Raw genomic sequence first — 15,458 nt, forward strand, 5'->3', positions numbered from 1 at the left:
TGCGATGACGCGCTCCTCTCGCCGCTGAGACGCGGTCATCTGCTGATTGACGAGGTCCGCCAGAAGGTGGACACTGGAAGACTTTTTCTCCTCTCCTTCTCCATCACTCGACGACGACGCCATGCTGTTGTCACGTCACACGATTGTCGGTACCACAAGCGTTACGACCGCGCCATGTTATGCTCTATACTGGCGGCATTCAAATATATTCATTTTTCATATGTTTTCATACGGTACGATCACAATTGCCGAAGTAGGCCTTGGTGATGTTCGCTATCCATGCACACATGTTATACGATGGCGATGATGATGACAAACATCGATCTAACAGCCATATGCTTAGCACATTTAGGCTGCTCTCGCATTTCTTTGCAGTTTTGTGCTGACCCATGCTTGCTTGCGACTTGCTTTGATCGCTGGTTGGACAGATGGTACGGCCCGACTTTTCTTGGTTTTCGTGGTTTTGTTTCTCTTGAGCGGTCTCTGTTTGCTTTTGCTTTGCTTTTCACCGGATGTCTGCGTTTCTTTCGATCACAGCTTTCTGATTCTTTTCCTACCTTTTTCGTTGTTTTTGCACCCGCAGGAACACAGCCGAGTTGGGCTAGTGTAAGGGGAGTGGCGTCCCCTCGGGTACCAGCCGGTTTTACTAGGCTAGGCGAGCCGACCCGTACCCCAGGACAACGGGATCCTGGAGGTTGAGCCCCCCACCGTGCGGAGCCAGTCGCGGTGGCTGGGCAACACGCCTCTTTGGCCCTGAGTTCTGTAAGGGCGGGACACTCAGTGGGGCGCCGCACTTGAGGAGCCATTCCCAGTCGTGACGCCGCCGGGGGTGGTGTCGGAGAGGTGTCGCCGGCGGGGTTCGGGCACTTGTGCTCGTCCTCCGTCGGTGGGACTGATCTGTCGCTGCCCCTGGCGGTGACTCGGCTAGGCGTCAAGGGAGGAGGCGGTATCCGACCGTGGGGGGTGGTGAGTCTCTCTCTCCCCCGCGGAAGGTGCCGCCAAGTCCCGTACAGTCAGCTCGGCCGTCCCAGGCCTTGTAGCGGCGCCGTTGCGGAGCGTCGGCGGCCGAGCTGGCGGAGACCAAGCACACTCCATGGATAACTCGACCAACCCCCCTTCCCCCACTCTTACCAATCCTTCGGCCTCGGCCGATCCTCGCCCGTTGGCCTCGGCCGACAGGCGAACGGTGCTTGAAAAAGGTCCACGATCTCCTAAGATCCTCATCTTCCGGAGCGCAGACAGGGAGCTGAGCTCTCTGTCGCCCTTCCAGCGGAAGGATGGCTGCGACCGGTTTGGTTCGATAGTTCGTTGTGACCGGATGCGTGATGGCGCGCTGGAGGTCGAGTTCAGGAAAAGCGAGGAGGCGGCGAAAGCGTTGGACGCTACTCGCTTCGTGTTCTCCGAGGGACGGGCATCCGGCCGGAGGCTCGTTTCCATCCCGCTTACAGTGGAGCCCCACCGTTCTAAGAACTCCTCACGAGGGGTCATTAACTGTTTAGATTTGAGGGGAGTGAGCGACGAGGACATTGCGGACGGGCTCGCCGATTTCGGCGTGACAGCGGCTCGCCGCATCATGACGAAGAGAGGGACGGTCTCGACCAACAACATCATTCTGACATTTGACTCTACCGACTTGCCGAGTGAGATTCGCGTGGGCTACGTGAAGGTCCGCGTGCGGCCTTTCGTCCCAGCGCCCATGCGCTGCTTCCGCTGCCAACGTTTCGGCCACACAAAGGACAACTGCCGAGGAAGACCCACGTGCTCCAAGTGTGCTTCGCAGGACCACACTGACGAAACCTGTGACTCGGAGACCCCCCGATGCGTCAACTGCGGAGAGGGGCAGACGCCGCACTCCGCGTATGATAGGTCTTGCCCTGCATACGTCAAGGAGAAAGAGATCATGACCATCAAGGCTACCAGAAATCTGTCTTTCAAAGAGGCCCGGGAGGTGTACAACCAGAGTCACCCGAAGACCTCGTATGCCCAGAAGGTGAGAGTCACAAACTCTACCGATGCCTCCCAGATGAGCGTAGCACAGCTCGTGCAGCTTCTCAAACGATTCGGCCTCACCGTCGTAGCCACTGGTGACTCAGCGGACACCACGGCGCCTCGTGCGCCGCCGAGTAACACAGAGCAGGCTGCTCAAGAGTCAGTGTGGGGTCCACCCAGTCCCGCTCCAGCCGCGAACGGTAATGGAGACGATTGGACCGTCGTCCAGCGCCGACAGGGTGGTCGGCGCCCCCCGGCGCAGGGTAAGGTGCCACCCACCCCGCCCCGCCCCCGACCGTCTACGGCGGTGCAGGAGGCTCTGCGGCGGGGGGAGGAGGAGAAAAGGGCACGTGAGGCGAGGAGGGCTCGCCTCGTCCAGAAGGCCCTCGAGGCTAAGGAAGCCTCGTCTGCCGACTCCGCCTCCGGGAGTGCCAATGCGGCTGTCGCCGCTGACACCCCGGAGACACCTGAGGCGGGGACTCGGCCCATCATGGGTCCCCCGCCGCCTCCTCCACCTCCGCAGCGGCGGCCACCACCGCCGCTGCCAGAGACGCCTGTGTCGAGGACACAGGCCGCCGCCTCGACATCCCCGTCGGGGCGGCAACAGACCTCCGCGGCTCCAGGGCGCCTCGCCAAGCGGCAGACGCCCCCGAGCTGGTCACCCTCGGAGGGTGACGCCCCCCGGGCGAAAAAGCCCCAGCAGGGCTCGAGCCACGCCCGATCTGCCTCTGCTGAAGGGAGGCTACACCGAGAGGGCTCGGGGCATCCCCGTATCCGTTACGGGGGGAGCGCCTCCTCGGAGTTAGAGGACCTAGTCTAGTCTTTCAGTCTAGTCATTTCCTCTTTTATCCTTTTATCTTTTTCGCGCTATTGCGCTTTTTTACCAGGTGCATTTCTCTCGGTGCTTTTTACTTTTTTTGTGGTCAGTCAGGTATCTGTGTGCGCCTTTGCCTCATGTTATACGCGCCCTTTTTGCGCCTTTTTAACCACGCCTTTTATTCTACAGTGGAACTGTAGAGGCCTCCGGGCCAACTACCAGGACCTACAGTCTCTTATCCGCTGGCGCACACCCCTTGTTTTAGGTCTCCAGGAGACCAAGCTAGCGTCAAACGTTACCTTTGCCATCAAGGGCTACTCTGTTTTTAGAAGAGACCTGGACACCCCTACCATTGCCCATGGAGGTGTGCTTCTGGCGGTTCACCACAGCGTACCTGCTCGCCAGGTGCCGCTGCAGACTCCCTTGCAGGCGGTGGCCGCCAGAGTTGATTTCAACCACCGGGAACTGACAGTGTGCTCCTTATACCTACCACCAGGTATAGCGCTCCCGGTGGTTGAGCTGCATCGACTTGTCGATGAGCTTCCACCTCCGGTCCTGGTAGTCGGCGATTTTAATGCCCATAGCCTGGCGTGGGGATGCGACACGACTGGCACTCGTGGCCGACTTTTAGAATCTTTTATCCGCGATGAGGCGCTGTGTATTTTAAATACAGGACAGCGCACCCATTTTACAACACCCTCCGGTCAAACATCGGCTCTGGACCTGAGCTTAGTCAGTCCGCGGCTAGCTCAGCTTTTTACCTGGTCCGTCCATGACGACCCACTCGGGAGCGACCACTTCCCAGTGTGGCTGGAGCACCAGGAGTCCCCAGTGTCAGGCAACCGTCCACCTAGGTGGAATGTTCGGAAAGCCGACTGGGGCGAATTCCAGGCCGCTGTAGAGGCCTCTGTTTTATCCAGAGCCGACCCCTCTGTGATGTCTACAGAGGATTTTACATATTTACTCATTGACTCCGCAAACGGGTGCATACCCAAGACGTCGAGTCAGCCTCGTCGTCCTCCGGTCCCGTGGTGGACCAAGGAATGCGGAGATGCGATTCGTGCCAGGAAGCGCGCTTTTAGAAAGTTTGACCGGAGTAGTACTACTGAGAACCTCATCGCTTTTAAGAGAGCGCGGGCTTTTGCCCGACGCGTTTTAAAGGAGGCAAAGGCTGTTTCATGGCGCACTTACGTAAGTTCCTTAAACCGTTTTACTCCTACGACCCAGATATGGGCAGGCATGAAGCGCATTGAAGGCCGGTTCAGCTCTGTTCCGCTTCCGGTTTTAAGAGTGAACAACACGGACATATCTCACCCTTCAGACGTCGCAGAGACGATAGGCCGTGCACTCTATCAGCGCTGCCGAGGAGAGCCGTCCTCACGACCTGCACCAGCCGCCGTGGACTTCAGCACAGCTGAAAATTTGGTGTACAACGAGCCTTTCTCTATGGCTGAACTCACGTCTGCCATCAGCTCGTTGCGCAGCGTCTCAGAAGGTCCGGATGCAGTCCACAACGACATGCTCCGTCATCTACCCACAGTTGCCCTCGAGGTGCTGCTAGCAACCTTCAATTCGCTTTGGGAGACTGGCACCTTCCCTGAGACCTGGCGGGAAGCCATTATCATTCCTATCTTGAAGGCTGGCAAGTCGGGACATGACCCTCTCCATTATCGGCCCATCTCTCTCACATCATCGCTTTCAAAGCTGATGGAGAAGATGGTCAATGTGCGTTTTAGCTGGTTTCTGGAACATCACGGTGTTTTTACAAACGCCCAGTGCGGTTTTAGAAAGCACCGCAGCCCTGTTGACCACATTTTAGCCCTTGACACCGAGATACGCACCTGTTTTACTGAAAAGAAGCACCTTGGAGCACTGTTCTTTGATATTGAGGCGGCCTATGATACAGTCTTACGACACAGCATACTTTCCAAAGTATATAAGTACGGCATACGCGGCCGGATGGGCCTCTTTATCAAGAATTTTTTATCGGGTCGTCGGTTTAAAGTCCGAGTTGGCAGTGATTTCTCGAGCAGTTTTACCCAGGAGAACGGAGTTCCCCAGGGTGGGGTGCTTAGTGTGGCGTTGTTCGCGGTGGCAATTAATGACATCGTCGACGACCTCCCGGTTTCCATCGGGAGATCGCTTTTTGTCGACGATTTTGCCATCTGGTTTGCTGCTTCAAGCGCTCGACACGCGGCTAGACAGCTGCAACTCGCCGTAACACGTTTGGAGAGGTGGAGCGGTAAGAATGGTCTTCGTTTTTCCACAGCGAAGACCGTGGCAATGCACTTTTGCCGCCGACGTTGTGACGACCTAGCTTTGGGAATCAAGCTCTACGGGCAGGTGATTCCCACTCGGCCGGTGGCGAAGTTTCTTGGGATTTATTTTGACAGTCGCTTGACGTATAAGGAACATTTTAGAACGCTTAGGGAACGTTGTTTTAAATCCCTGAACGTTTTAAAATGTGTTGCTCGCACATCTTATGGGGCGGACCGCAGGACCCTTCTTCTCCTGTACCGAACGATAGTTCGGTCGAAGCTGGATTACGCTTCTTTTGTGTACGATTCAGCGAGCCAATCCAGCAAAAAGGTCCTCGACGCAGTCCATCATGCTGCAATCCGTGTCGCCACCGGAGCATTCCGCACCTCGCCCAGCAGCAGCCTTCTTGCTGAGGCGCACGAGCCGCCTCTATCCCTACGCCGCCAGATGCTTGGGATGCGCTATGCGCTGAAACTGCGTCAGTTCCCGACGCATCCGACGTATCCGTACGTCTTCTCCACCTACTACACTCGACTTGACAGAGCGCGACAATCGCTCTGCTTTGGAGCGCGCATGAGAGGTCTCTTCTCCGCAGCCAACATAGGTTTACGTGTCGTACGACGTAGCTGGGGTACGTCCTCTCCGCCTTGGAAACACGCAAAACCTCAAGTAGATCTCTCACTCTCCGAAGTTAAGAAGAATGACTTGCTGCCTTGTGAGGCGCGAGTCAGGGCCTTGCAACACATCGTCTCGTACGATGGTTTTAACACCGTTTTTACAGACGGATCAAAAACACCCGAGGGAGTGGGATGTGCTTTTATCGCAGGTCGCGATACCCGCTCATTCTCTCTACCTTCTTTTGCCTCGGTGTTTTCATCTGAGCTAGTCGCCATCGAGAAGGCTCTGTGTTTTATCGAGGTGTCGGACGGCCTTTCTTACTTGATTTTATCGGACTCCCTAAGTAGCCTTTTGGCGTTACGGAGTTTTAATCCAGTTGACCCGATCGTTCAAGACATTTTAGCTCGACTTCAGTCAGTGGAACAATCGGGAAAATTTGTTCAGTTCTGCTGGATTCCCAGCCACGTCGGCATACACGGCAACGAGCTGGCAGATGCGGCCGCGAGGCGCGCGGCCGCAGCCTCCTGCACTCGACGTCTGCCATTGCCGGCGCGTGACCTTTATTCGGCTGTGCGATCTTTCATTCTCTCTGAGTGGCAGGCAGAGTGGAGCCTACGTGGAGGCGGAAAGCTCCGTGAGGTGAAGCCGACTTTGGAGCCATGGAGGTCTTGCTTGCAAGACAACCGGTCCAACGAGGTGATCTTGTGCAGGCTCCGAATCGGCCATACATATGCCACGCATGGCCACCTCCTCCGCGGAGACGAGCAGGCCATTTGCAACGGTTGTTCCGCGCCTCTTACCGTCGCTCACGTGCTCTTATCTTGTCCACTTCTAGAACCAGACCGGACGCGCTACCTCGGCCGCATCGCTCCGGCTACCACTGTCCGCCACCTGCTGGGTGACGAGTCACCCTGGGTCTTATCTGGCAACATCTTTTCCTTTATCCGCGCAGTCAAATTCAAAGCGATTTACTCGACTTGACCCAAATCCTCTCTAGTCTCCTTGTCTAGTCAGTTGTCTATTACGACGCTCTTGCGTTGTTTTATTTTACCCTGTCTTTTTTATAAAGTCTTTTACTTTCTAGTCTTGATATCTAGAAAGTTTCTTCTTTTGAAACACTTGTTTTACTAGCGCGACGTTATGGGCGCAAAATGACCTTTGCAGTCGACGCGCCCTAAAGCCCCAATAAACAAACAACAAATTCGAGGGGCCATCGCGACCACAGTAGGATCCTAGTTTTACTCTCGCTGATGCACGTTCGGTGTGGGAACTCGTTCGGCGTAGGAAGACTATGGCGATGTTTGTTAGCGTTGCCTTTCTTTCACGGATTTCGTTTTCTTGTTGGATTTGCTTCTCACATATAGATTATACCTAATAATTCCATTGTCGTGGTAGCATGCTTGGTGAGGGCAAAACATTGGCATTATTTCCTTTCCCATTGATTAAAGTATTGCCTGATTATCTCTTCTAGTGCTGCCATCTGTCGAATGTTTTTCTCCCTAGTTGTTCTTCAACCTAGGGGTCGCCGCAGTCTGCCCCGACACTAATGTTCCGTGATTATTGCTGGCTCTAATATGGTCCCATTTCTTACAGCACAAAGCCACACGATCGTTCCACAGCAATCCATTGTGAGGTGGACTTAGGCCGGTCCTGTAGGCCCTTCGTTACCTCCCCTCCGGATCTCTACTTTACTCTACAGGATCAGTGGTCGGCCGGGACGTCTCCCAGCCTTTTACCCGTCTGCCACCCGGGCCACTGTCCTCTAAACTAAATTTACTAAACTATGCATCGTGGTTCAGGTGAATAACTCCGCCATTTTGGGGCACACGCGGTGGATAGCGTACCCTGGGTTTGGAGCTAAGCTCCTGAGCCATAATGACTAACTAGGCACCGAATGAATCTGACTCCGCTCAATTTCCGTTCTCCTCCGACTCATCCCATTTCCAAAAGCTTCTGGTCAATTCATACCCACATATATTATCAAAGCCGAACATCATGAAAGGACTGCTAGAGAGATACATTTAAACCCTGACGGTATAACTTCCGCGTACTACCCTACCAATACCCTAACGACGCGCGAATCTACCTTTTGATTACGCTAAATCAGCAAATCAATTATGGCCTTTACCACCGCACTCAATACGGTCTAATTGCACTATTCGAGCATCTTCTTACTCAAATAATAGAAACAAACATATCTCTCTTGAGTTCCATGTTGCCGTTTCTGGAATACATGACATCACGTCATACAACTTGGAGACATAGGTTTAAGGACAACAACACTATGCATTTACCTAAATCATCTCATACAAGATCTAACGTTACAGATATAACCAAGATCGTCACTCTCACTACTAACGAAAGTCGTGTCTATTACCACAACAAAATGCGTACTTACATGAGTCTGCGGGGTTCAAAATATGTTAACACTTAACACAAAATATCACCTAACTATACTCCATATTCAATTTAGCGCAATAAACTTGCAATAAACTCCAGCTGAGACGGAAACAAAATACTGAATTCGAAATTATAAAATCGCGTGACAATTTTCTCGCGTATACACACTGCGGCGAACCCTCTTGCTGGGCGGCGCCAACAGATTGAAGCTGTTCGAACTAGTTCCGATGGATTGGTTCGATCTGCGACTGTCCGAACAAGAGGGACAGTAATGCAGCGCCCAGTGACAAAACTGGTGAAGTTAAATTGAAACCTCTCGTTTTCGACCCCTCGTGGTTTCAAGGGGGTGGGTGTTGGCGCCGCCCAGCAAGAGGGTTCGCCGCAGTGTGTATACGCGAGAAAATTGTCACGCGATTTTATATAGTAACTCATAATATTTGGTTCCCACTAAATTAGTCATAATGGTCGAAAATTCGTCGCTAATCCGTTTCAAATGAGCCTCAGTCGGCTCCTGCAAGTATCCAAAATAATACTCTACAACTTTTTTAGCTAAGGTAACAACGTCAACTGGATTGGCAGCACAATAGCTCCTAACAAATTTTTGTGTTGGTGTCTGCTCTACCCAGAAGCTCATTTGATCATCAGACACACAAGTCACGGCTCGCGTCCTCATGTCGGGCCTAAAAGTGCTATAGGTCATGTACCACCCGCACCCCGGAACACCCGTTTTATTACAATAAAGAACGCCACTAAAAAGCCTAGTGTTGGTTACACACTTAGAGCGCACATTCAAATCCGCTCTATTATATTCCACTCGACAATTCGTCCTATCTTTTGCAATATTGACGCCTTGAACGCTAGAAATGTAGAAAGAAAGGAAGATGAAAATCATAGACACCACCGGGCTAACACCCAGCAATGTAAGGGAAATCCAGAGCACTGAAACTACTATAATAATTGCAATCGAATTCTTGGAGTACTCTACTGCTTTGTCCTTGAAACTGATAACCCTATCTTTAGCTGCAGAAATATCAAAACCTAATTTATTTGAAACTCTAACAAGGATTCCCTCGCTGCTACTAGTGTCTCGCTTTGCGCGAGGCTGTGGCACATCGTATATACAATCCAAATCGACAGAATAATTTGACCTAAACAACATGACTAAAGCCTCATTTTCAATGCAAGAGTCGGCCTGTTTGCATATATACTGCCATGTGGCTAGATCATAGCCAGCGCCACATTCCAAATCGAGACAACCAATGCATGGGGGCACCATGCACGTTTCTTCGCCTGTCGGCCAATCAAGCTGTTGGATTTCATTGACTAAGTAAGTGCCGTAAGCTTCGCTAACCACATCGCACGACAAGGCACTTGAAAGAAGGCACATGAAAGTCAGCGCAGCTGCTGAACACAGAGTGTACGTTATCTTTCCTTTTTCCTCACCGAAAGTCCTATCAATATCGACCCAGTCGTCATAATGATCTACATGATACTGAATTTCATCTACAGGGTCAGAAGTATGTATGACTGCACCGTAATAATCATAGTCGATGTCGTGAATAACACCGAGTAGAGTCCCTCCATAGCAACTAGTACCTGATTTGCCTTTCAATTTTGATGCTTCAAGGCCAGTGATCTCAACTAGACCACATCGTTCAGACTTATTTTTGTACCAAATCATAGCTCCATGCTGATAGTAACACCCAAAGTTAGGAGCCGGCACCTCTTTTTTGAAGGCAACTCCCTTTCTGATTTTCAAGATAAACCACTGTACATCTCCGTTTTGAACGCTCGTACCAAGTACATGGTTACACCGTCTTAGATACCACTTCCCATTTTCACAAAGGATTTCTCCTTGGTTGCCGAAAGCTCTCTTGAATTTCTCTTCTTTCGTCGCCTCGCTGGAAGGGCTGTTGGCCTCATTCAGCGGTCTATCCAGCATGACGTCTTTTGGGACCGTCAGCAACGGCTTACGCGTTACCTCAACGCGCTTGCCGAAAGAGGTTGCTCGCCTCTGCGCGAGCGCCTGGTATGCAACCAGGGACGGCTTGGGGGGGGGGGCACCGAGTTTTCCACACTCGGAGTCCCACCTTGCTGCCTCGGCCAACAACTCATCGAAGTTATCGACCTCCTGCGACTTACGGCGGAGGTTACGCCGGCGCTTGTCCTTCCTCTGTTTGGGCACTTCGGCCTCTTCGTCACTGTCGAGGGTCGGCTGGTGCTCCAGCGCGTCAAACTTGTTATAGGTGCTAAGGCGCACCTGATCCTCCTCTCCCGGCTGAGCAGGGCCACAAGCAACGAACCACCCTTGGTCGTTGACTCCGTAGTAGCCTCGCTTCCGGTGAGCATGGCGCAGCCTGGCCACCTCGCGCTTCAAGCGCTTGGCCTCATCATACGCCGTGGACTCAGCGAGGTACTCACCACGCTTGGTGTCATGTTCGATCTCCACTGCCTCCTCAGAGCAGTACAGCGCGTCGCGCTGACCCATCATGAAGCATGCCTCAGCCTCCAGCTCTGAGATGAGCATGTCGAGCTCTCCGAGCCTCTCGGAGAAGATGGCGTCTTCGCGCCGTTTAGCCAGCTCGGCTTGTTGATAGGCGCCGAGCCGTTCGAGGTCAGCGATCTCCTGGTTGGCAAGATCCTGGCGCTTGACCTCTGCAGCCAGGAGAGTGTCCAGCTCGCCACAACGAGCAGAGAAGATCCAATCGAATTGGAGCTGGCAGAGACGACGAGCTCGGGCTTTATCGCTCTCGCGCTCCAAGTCGCGCAGCTCAAGCGCCTCCTCATCAAGAGCTCGCTTTGCTACGGCAGCTCCCCAGCGGAACTCGCGTCCGCTCCGGCGCTTCTGCGCCTCATCTCTTTGCTGGGTGAGTTTTTCTTCGTGCTCCTCAGCCAGCACGCGGTCATCGTCGAGGGTTACATATGGCAAATCACATGACACTTTTACCTTATTGCTAATAACGCCCTGTGGACGGGCAGGCAACACAAACTCAAACAGACTATCACTAACAACACGACGCGGGACGGATTTTTTGGTCATTTTGTTCGTTTTAGCTACCGGCGAAAGACAGCTTTTACTATACACAACCTTTAAGAGATTCTATGGTAACTGAGATTCACGCTTCGTCAGAACAGCTTGTCCGACAACACGTGAAAAACACTACACAAACTAAGTCTATCAAACACGGCGTACAATGCACTGCGGGCGGATGAGTTGAACGTAGCACTCTGTTAGGACAGCTCGCCCAACAAAGTACAAAAACACTACACGACTTATTTCTACTTAAATCTAACACACACAGTATACACTATGACTTGTCGTCGGAGCCTATTACTCAACGACGACAAGAACAGGAACCTTCCACCACAACTTTGGGTGAAAGACTCAAAAGGTCGCACACGCGGCGAGGGCAACTTGCCCCGCTGCGAACACAACACACGGCACGCGCAGAAAGACACAAACACAGGAACAACCTTAGCCTACACCTCTCTCACGAGCCATATTTGACAAATCACAACTAACTCAGCTGCAATAAAGTCTTTATGCCGCAATTACTCACACCCGCGGAAGCCACTGGGTCACAGCATTCACAAGACATGCTGAAAATCTGACGTCAGACTCATTCATTTGCGCCCTGCGCAGATTCGTTGCACGTAGAGGTAATGTTCAAATACTAAGGTCTGACAACGGAACAAATTTTACTGGAGCCAACAGGGAACTGCGCTTAGAGATGACAAGGTTATCAGAAAATGAGCATGTGTTACAAAGAGCAATGCTCAAGCGAGGAATTACATGGAAATTCAACGTGGCAGGCGCCTCCCATCATGGTGGGGTGTGGGAACGTCAGATACGATCCATACGAAGAATACTCGAATCCCTTTTAACATCGCAATCGCTCAAGGAAGAGACACTCCGAACCATATTTTGTGAAGTTGAAAACATACTGAACAGTAGACCGCTTACGCCAGTATCTAGCGACGTCAGGGACGATCCACCTCTCTCGCCAAATGACATTCTTCTTCTGGGAGGACATGGTGTAACGTTACCATTCGGAGTCTTCTCCCAGGCGGACCATGGAAATAGAAAAAAATGGAAGCAAGCTCGTCATTTCGCAAATGTTTTTTGGACACGGTGGAGATCCGAATACTTACCGACTCTACAAGAAAGGCACGTTATGACAGAAACAAGAAAGAACTTTCAACCAGGAGACACAGTTCTGCTTGTTGATGATAGTGTTCCCAGAGGCCAGTGGCCACTCGGTTTGATTGAAGCTGTTCGAACTAGTTCCGATGGATTGGTTCGATCTGCGACTGTCCGAACAAGAGGGACAGTAATGCAGCGCCCAGTGACAAAACTGGTGAAGTTAAATTGAAACCTCTCGTTTTCGACCCCTCGTGGTTTCAAGGGGGTGGGTGTTGGCGCCGCCCAGCAAGAGGGTTCGCCGCAGTGTGTATACGCGAGAAAATTGTCACGCGATTTTATATGTAGACTCATGTAGACTCATGTAAGTACGCATTTTGTTGTGGTAATAGACACGACTTTCGTTAGTAGTGAGAGTGACGATCTTGGTTATATCTGTAACGTTAGATCTTGTATGAGATGATTTAGGTAAATGCATAGTGTTGTTGTCCTTAAACCTATGTCTCCAAGTTGTATGACGTGATGTCATGTATTCCAGAAACGGCAACATGGAACTCAAGAGAGATATGTTTGTTTCTATTATTTGAGTAAGAAGATGCTCGAATAGTGCAATTAGACCGTATTGAGTGCGGTGGTAAAGGCCATAATTGATTTGCTGATTTAGCGTAATCAAAAGGCTCCAGTAAAATTTGTTCCGTTGTCAGACCTTAGTATTTGAACATTACCTCTACGTGCAACGAATCTGCGCAGGGCGCAAATGAATGAGTCTGACGTCAGATTTTCAGCAACCTCCAGATGTACGGCCCTGATAGCAAGACAGGTGAATATGACCCCATATCTCTTGACCTGTGAACGACCTTGAGTGACATAAAATGGTCCAAAGTAATCCACACCTGTTCGCGTAAACGGTGGCTCTTGAGCTTGCACTCTGTCAGACGGAAGATTGGCCATTTGTTGTGATTCAGGTGGTCGGTAGAGTTTAGTGCAACTCAAACAACTGTTTAGAACACGTCTTACACTTGAAATTCCCTTCAGAATCCAAAAACGTTTTCGAAGTTTCGCTAGCGTGAACTGTCTCCCACTGTGCCCTACGGCTTCATGGGCGTCCGTAATGAGTAGTTCTGTAAAATGACCACGACTCGGAATAACGATAGGATGTTTTGTTTCTTCTAAAATCGAAGCCTCTGCTAATCTTCCACCTACCCTAATGATACCGTCTTGCATGAAAGGGTGAAGCTTCACTAATCGACTGGTTCTTGGTACCTCAGCGCCAACTGACAGGTTTTCATACTCCCTTGGAAATTCATGTTCTTGTATATGTCGAATTATTTTCTTTTCTGCTTCACGTTGCTCCTCATAGCACAAAGGGGGAGACATTTTTATAAACCCCTTCTGTCCTTCCTTAAGTGATCTTGTAAATCGTGACAGCCACGACAATCCTCTGAGCAGGGATTCTTTCTGACTATAATGTAAAATGAGCCGCTCCATCGGAGTTTCAGAATCTGGTACAATCGCAGTTTTAGCGCATATCGCCGTTTTTCGCACTTCGGGGTCGTCCTCCGTCACCTCCCTGAAGGCGATCGGTGCTGAGGGCCAAAAGCCTTTGTCCTTCCAAAGGAATTCAGGTCCATTCAGCCATCTCTTACTTTGGACACCCCTAGACACGTCGTCAGCTGGATTGTCTGAACTATTGACATACCTCCATTGTTCTGGCCTTGACCCATCGTGGATTATTGCCAATCTATTTGCTACAAAGGTGTGAAAACGCTTCGCTTTGTTCTGAATGTACCTTAAAACGGTGGTGCTGTCAGTCCAAAATATATGCTCGACATCATCGAATTCAATGGTATCACCTATCAGGGAGCATATTTTTACCGCCGTCGTTGCCGCCATGAGCTCCAGACGAGGTATTGTAGCTCCTTTGAGAGGCGCTAAATGCATCTTGCCCTTGAGAAAAGAACAACAGATTTGTCCTTTGGCATTCGTAAGCCGGATGTAAGAAACCGTTCCGTATGCTACTTCACTGGCGTCAGCAAAATGATGAAGTTGACAAGATACTACGTCTCCAAAGTTATCAGGTTTTACACAACGATTCACTGACAATTCATTCACTTCATTTAGAGCTGATAGCCAAGCCGTCCACTCTTGCTGCTTGACAGGCGGAATACTATCATCCCATCCATTATGTAGCCTGCTCAATTCTTGCAAGATGAGGCGTCCCTTCAGCATGGATGGGCATGACATGCCAATTGGATCATACAAGGAGCTTACAGCTGACAGTAATCCTCGTCTTGTCATCGGCCGGGCAACTAGCTTGTCGTGATCCAATGCCATCTTTAACACATCTTGTTCAGTGTCCCAGATTACACCCAATACTCGCTCAGTGGGAAGGTGACTACTATCGCTGGTCCAGTACGCCAATTGCTTAGACCGCGATTCGCTAGGAATGGATGCAATCAGAGCGGAACTATTGCTCGAAATCTTCTTTAAAGTAAATCCCCCTCGTTTGCACAAAACCATCAGGTCTCGAAGCAGCAGTATAGCGCTTCCTTCGTCAGGCATTGCCTTCAGCAAGTCGTCGACGTAAAAATTCTTCTCAATAGTAGCACAGCTTTCATTCGAGAAACACCCTCGGTTGTCTAAAGCTGTCTTGCGTAATGCAAAGCATGCTATACTGGGTGAAGAAGTGGCTCCAAAAACATGAACTTTCATGCGGTATTCCAATATATCATTTTGAGGATCGCCATCTTTCCACCACAGGAATCTGAATAAATCGCGGTCAGACTCTGGAACATAAACTTGATGGAACATATTTTCAATATCGGCTGTGAAAGCTATGTTCTCCATACGGAATCTGGTCAACACGTCTAAAAGTGCATTCGTTTGGTCTGGTCCCTGCAAAAGATTGTCATTTAAAGAGATTCCTTTAAAGGTTGCGGCGCCATCAAATACAATGCGAACCTTGTCCGGTTTTTGGGGATGCTGAACGGCGTGATGTGGAAGATACCATACCTTACCATCATTTCTGGATAAATCGGCATTTGGTACGGGCTCTGCGAAACCATTTTGCAACATGTTTTTCATATATAGCTTGTAATCGGACGCCAATTTATCACTCCGCCTAAGCTTATTTCTCAAGCTCAGTAGCCTGCTTGCCGCCATATTCCTGTTATTTGGCAGAATCAGCCCTTCATCTACAACCGGTAGTCCCACCTCATAATGATCTTTAATCAG

The 15,458-nt window shown here is 50.8% G+C and overlaps 2 protein-coding genes across 2 annotated transcripts in view; one reads left to right on the forward strand and one right to left on the reverse strand.

Annotated features, from left to right (window-relative positions):
* Positions 1 to 15,458, forward strand: part of LOC122392227 (cleavage and polyadenylation specificity factor subunit 6-like) — an 88,276-nt gene that overhangs the window by 50,108 nt on the left and 22,710 nt on the right. The gene's annotated exons all lie outside the window — the stretch shown is intronic.
* On the reverse strand, positions 7,881 to 10,135 carry LOC122392228. The gene is made up of 2 exons (XM_043386860.1): positions 8,082 to 10,135; positions 7,881 to 7,907 (listed from the first exon to the last, which is right to left on the reverse strand). Exon 1 carries the CDS (start codon positions 10,023 to 10,025, stop codon positions 8,490 to 8,492), a length of 1,536 nt encoding a protein of 511 aa, XP_043242795.1. The 5' UTR covers positions 10,026 to 10,135; the 3' UTR covers positions 7,881 to 7,907; positions 8,082 to 8,489.

This window comes from Amphibalanus amphitrite, unplaced genomic scaffold, assembly GCF_019059575.1.
Source record: "Amphibalanus amphitrite isolate SeventyFive unplaced genomic scaffold, NRLGWU_Aamphi_draft 000475F_arrow, whole genome shotgun sequence".
Lineage (NCBI taxonomy): Eukaryota > Metazoa > Arthropoda > Thecostraca > Balanomorpha > Balanidae > Amphibalanus > Amphibalanus amphitrite.

Excerpts from the sequence above, each read along its gene's own strand:
- LOC122392228 (XM_043386860.1), bottom strand. The coding sequence starts at position 10,025 with ATGCTGGATAGACCGCTGAATGAGGCCAACAGCCCTTCCAGCGAGGCG.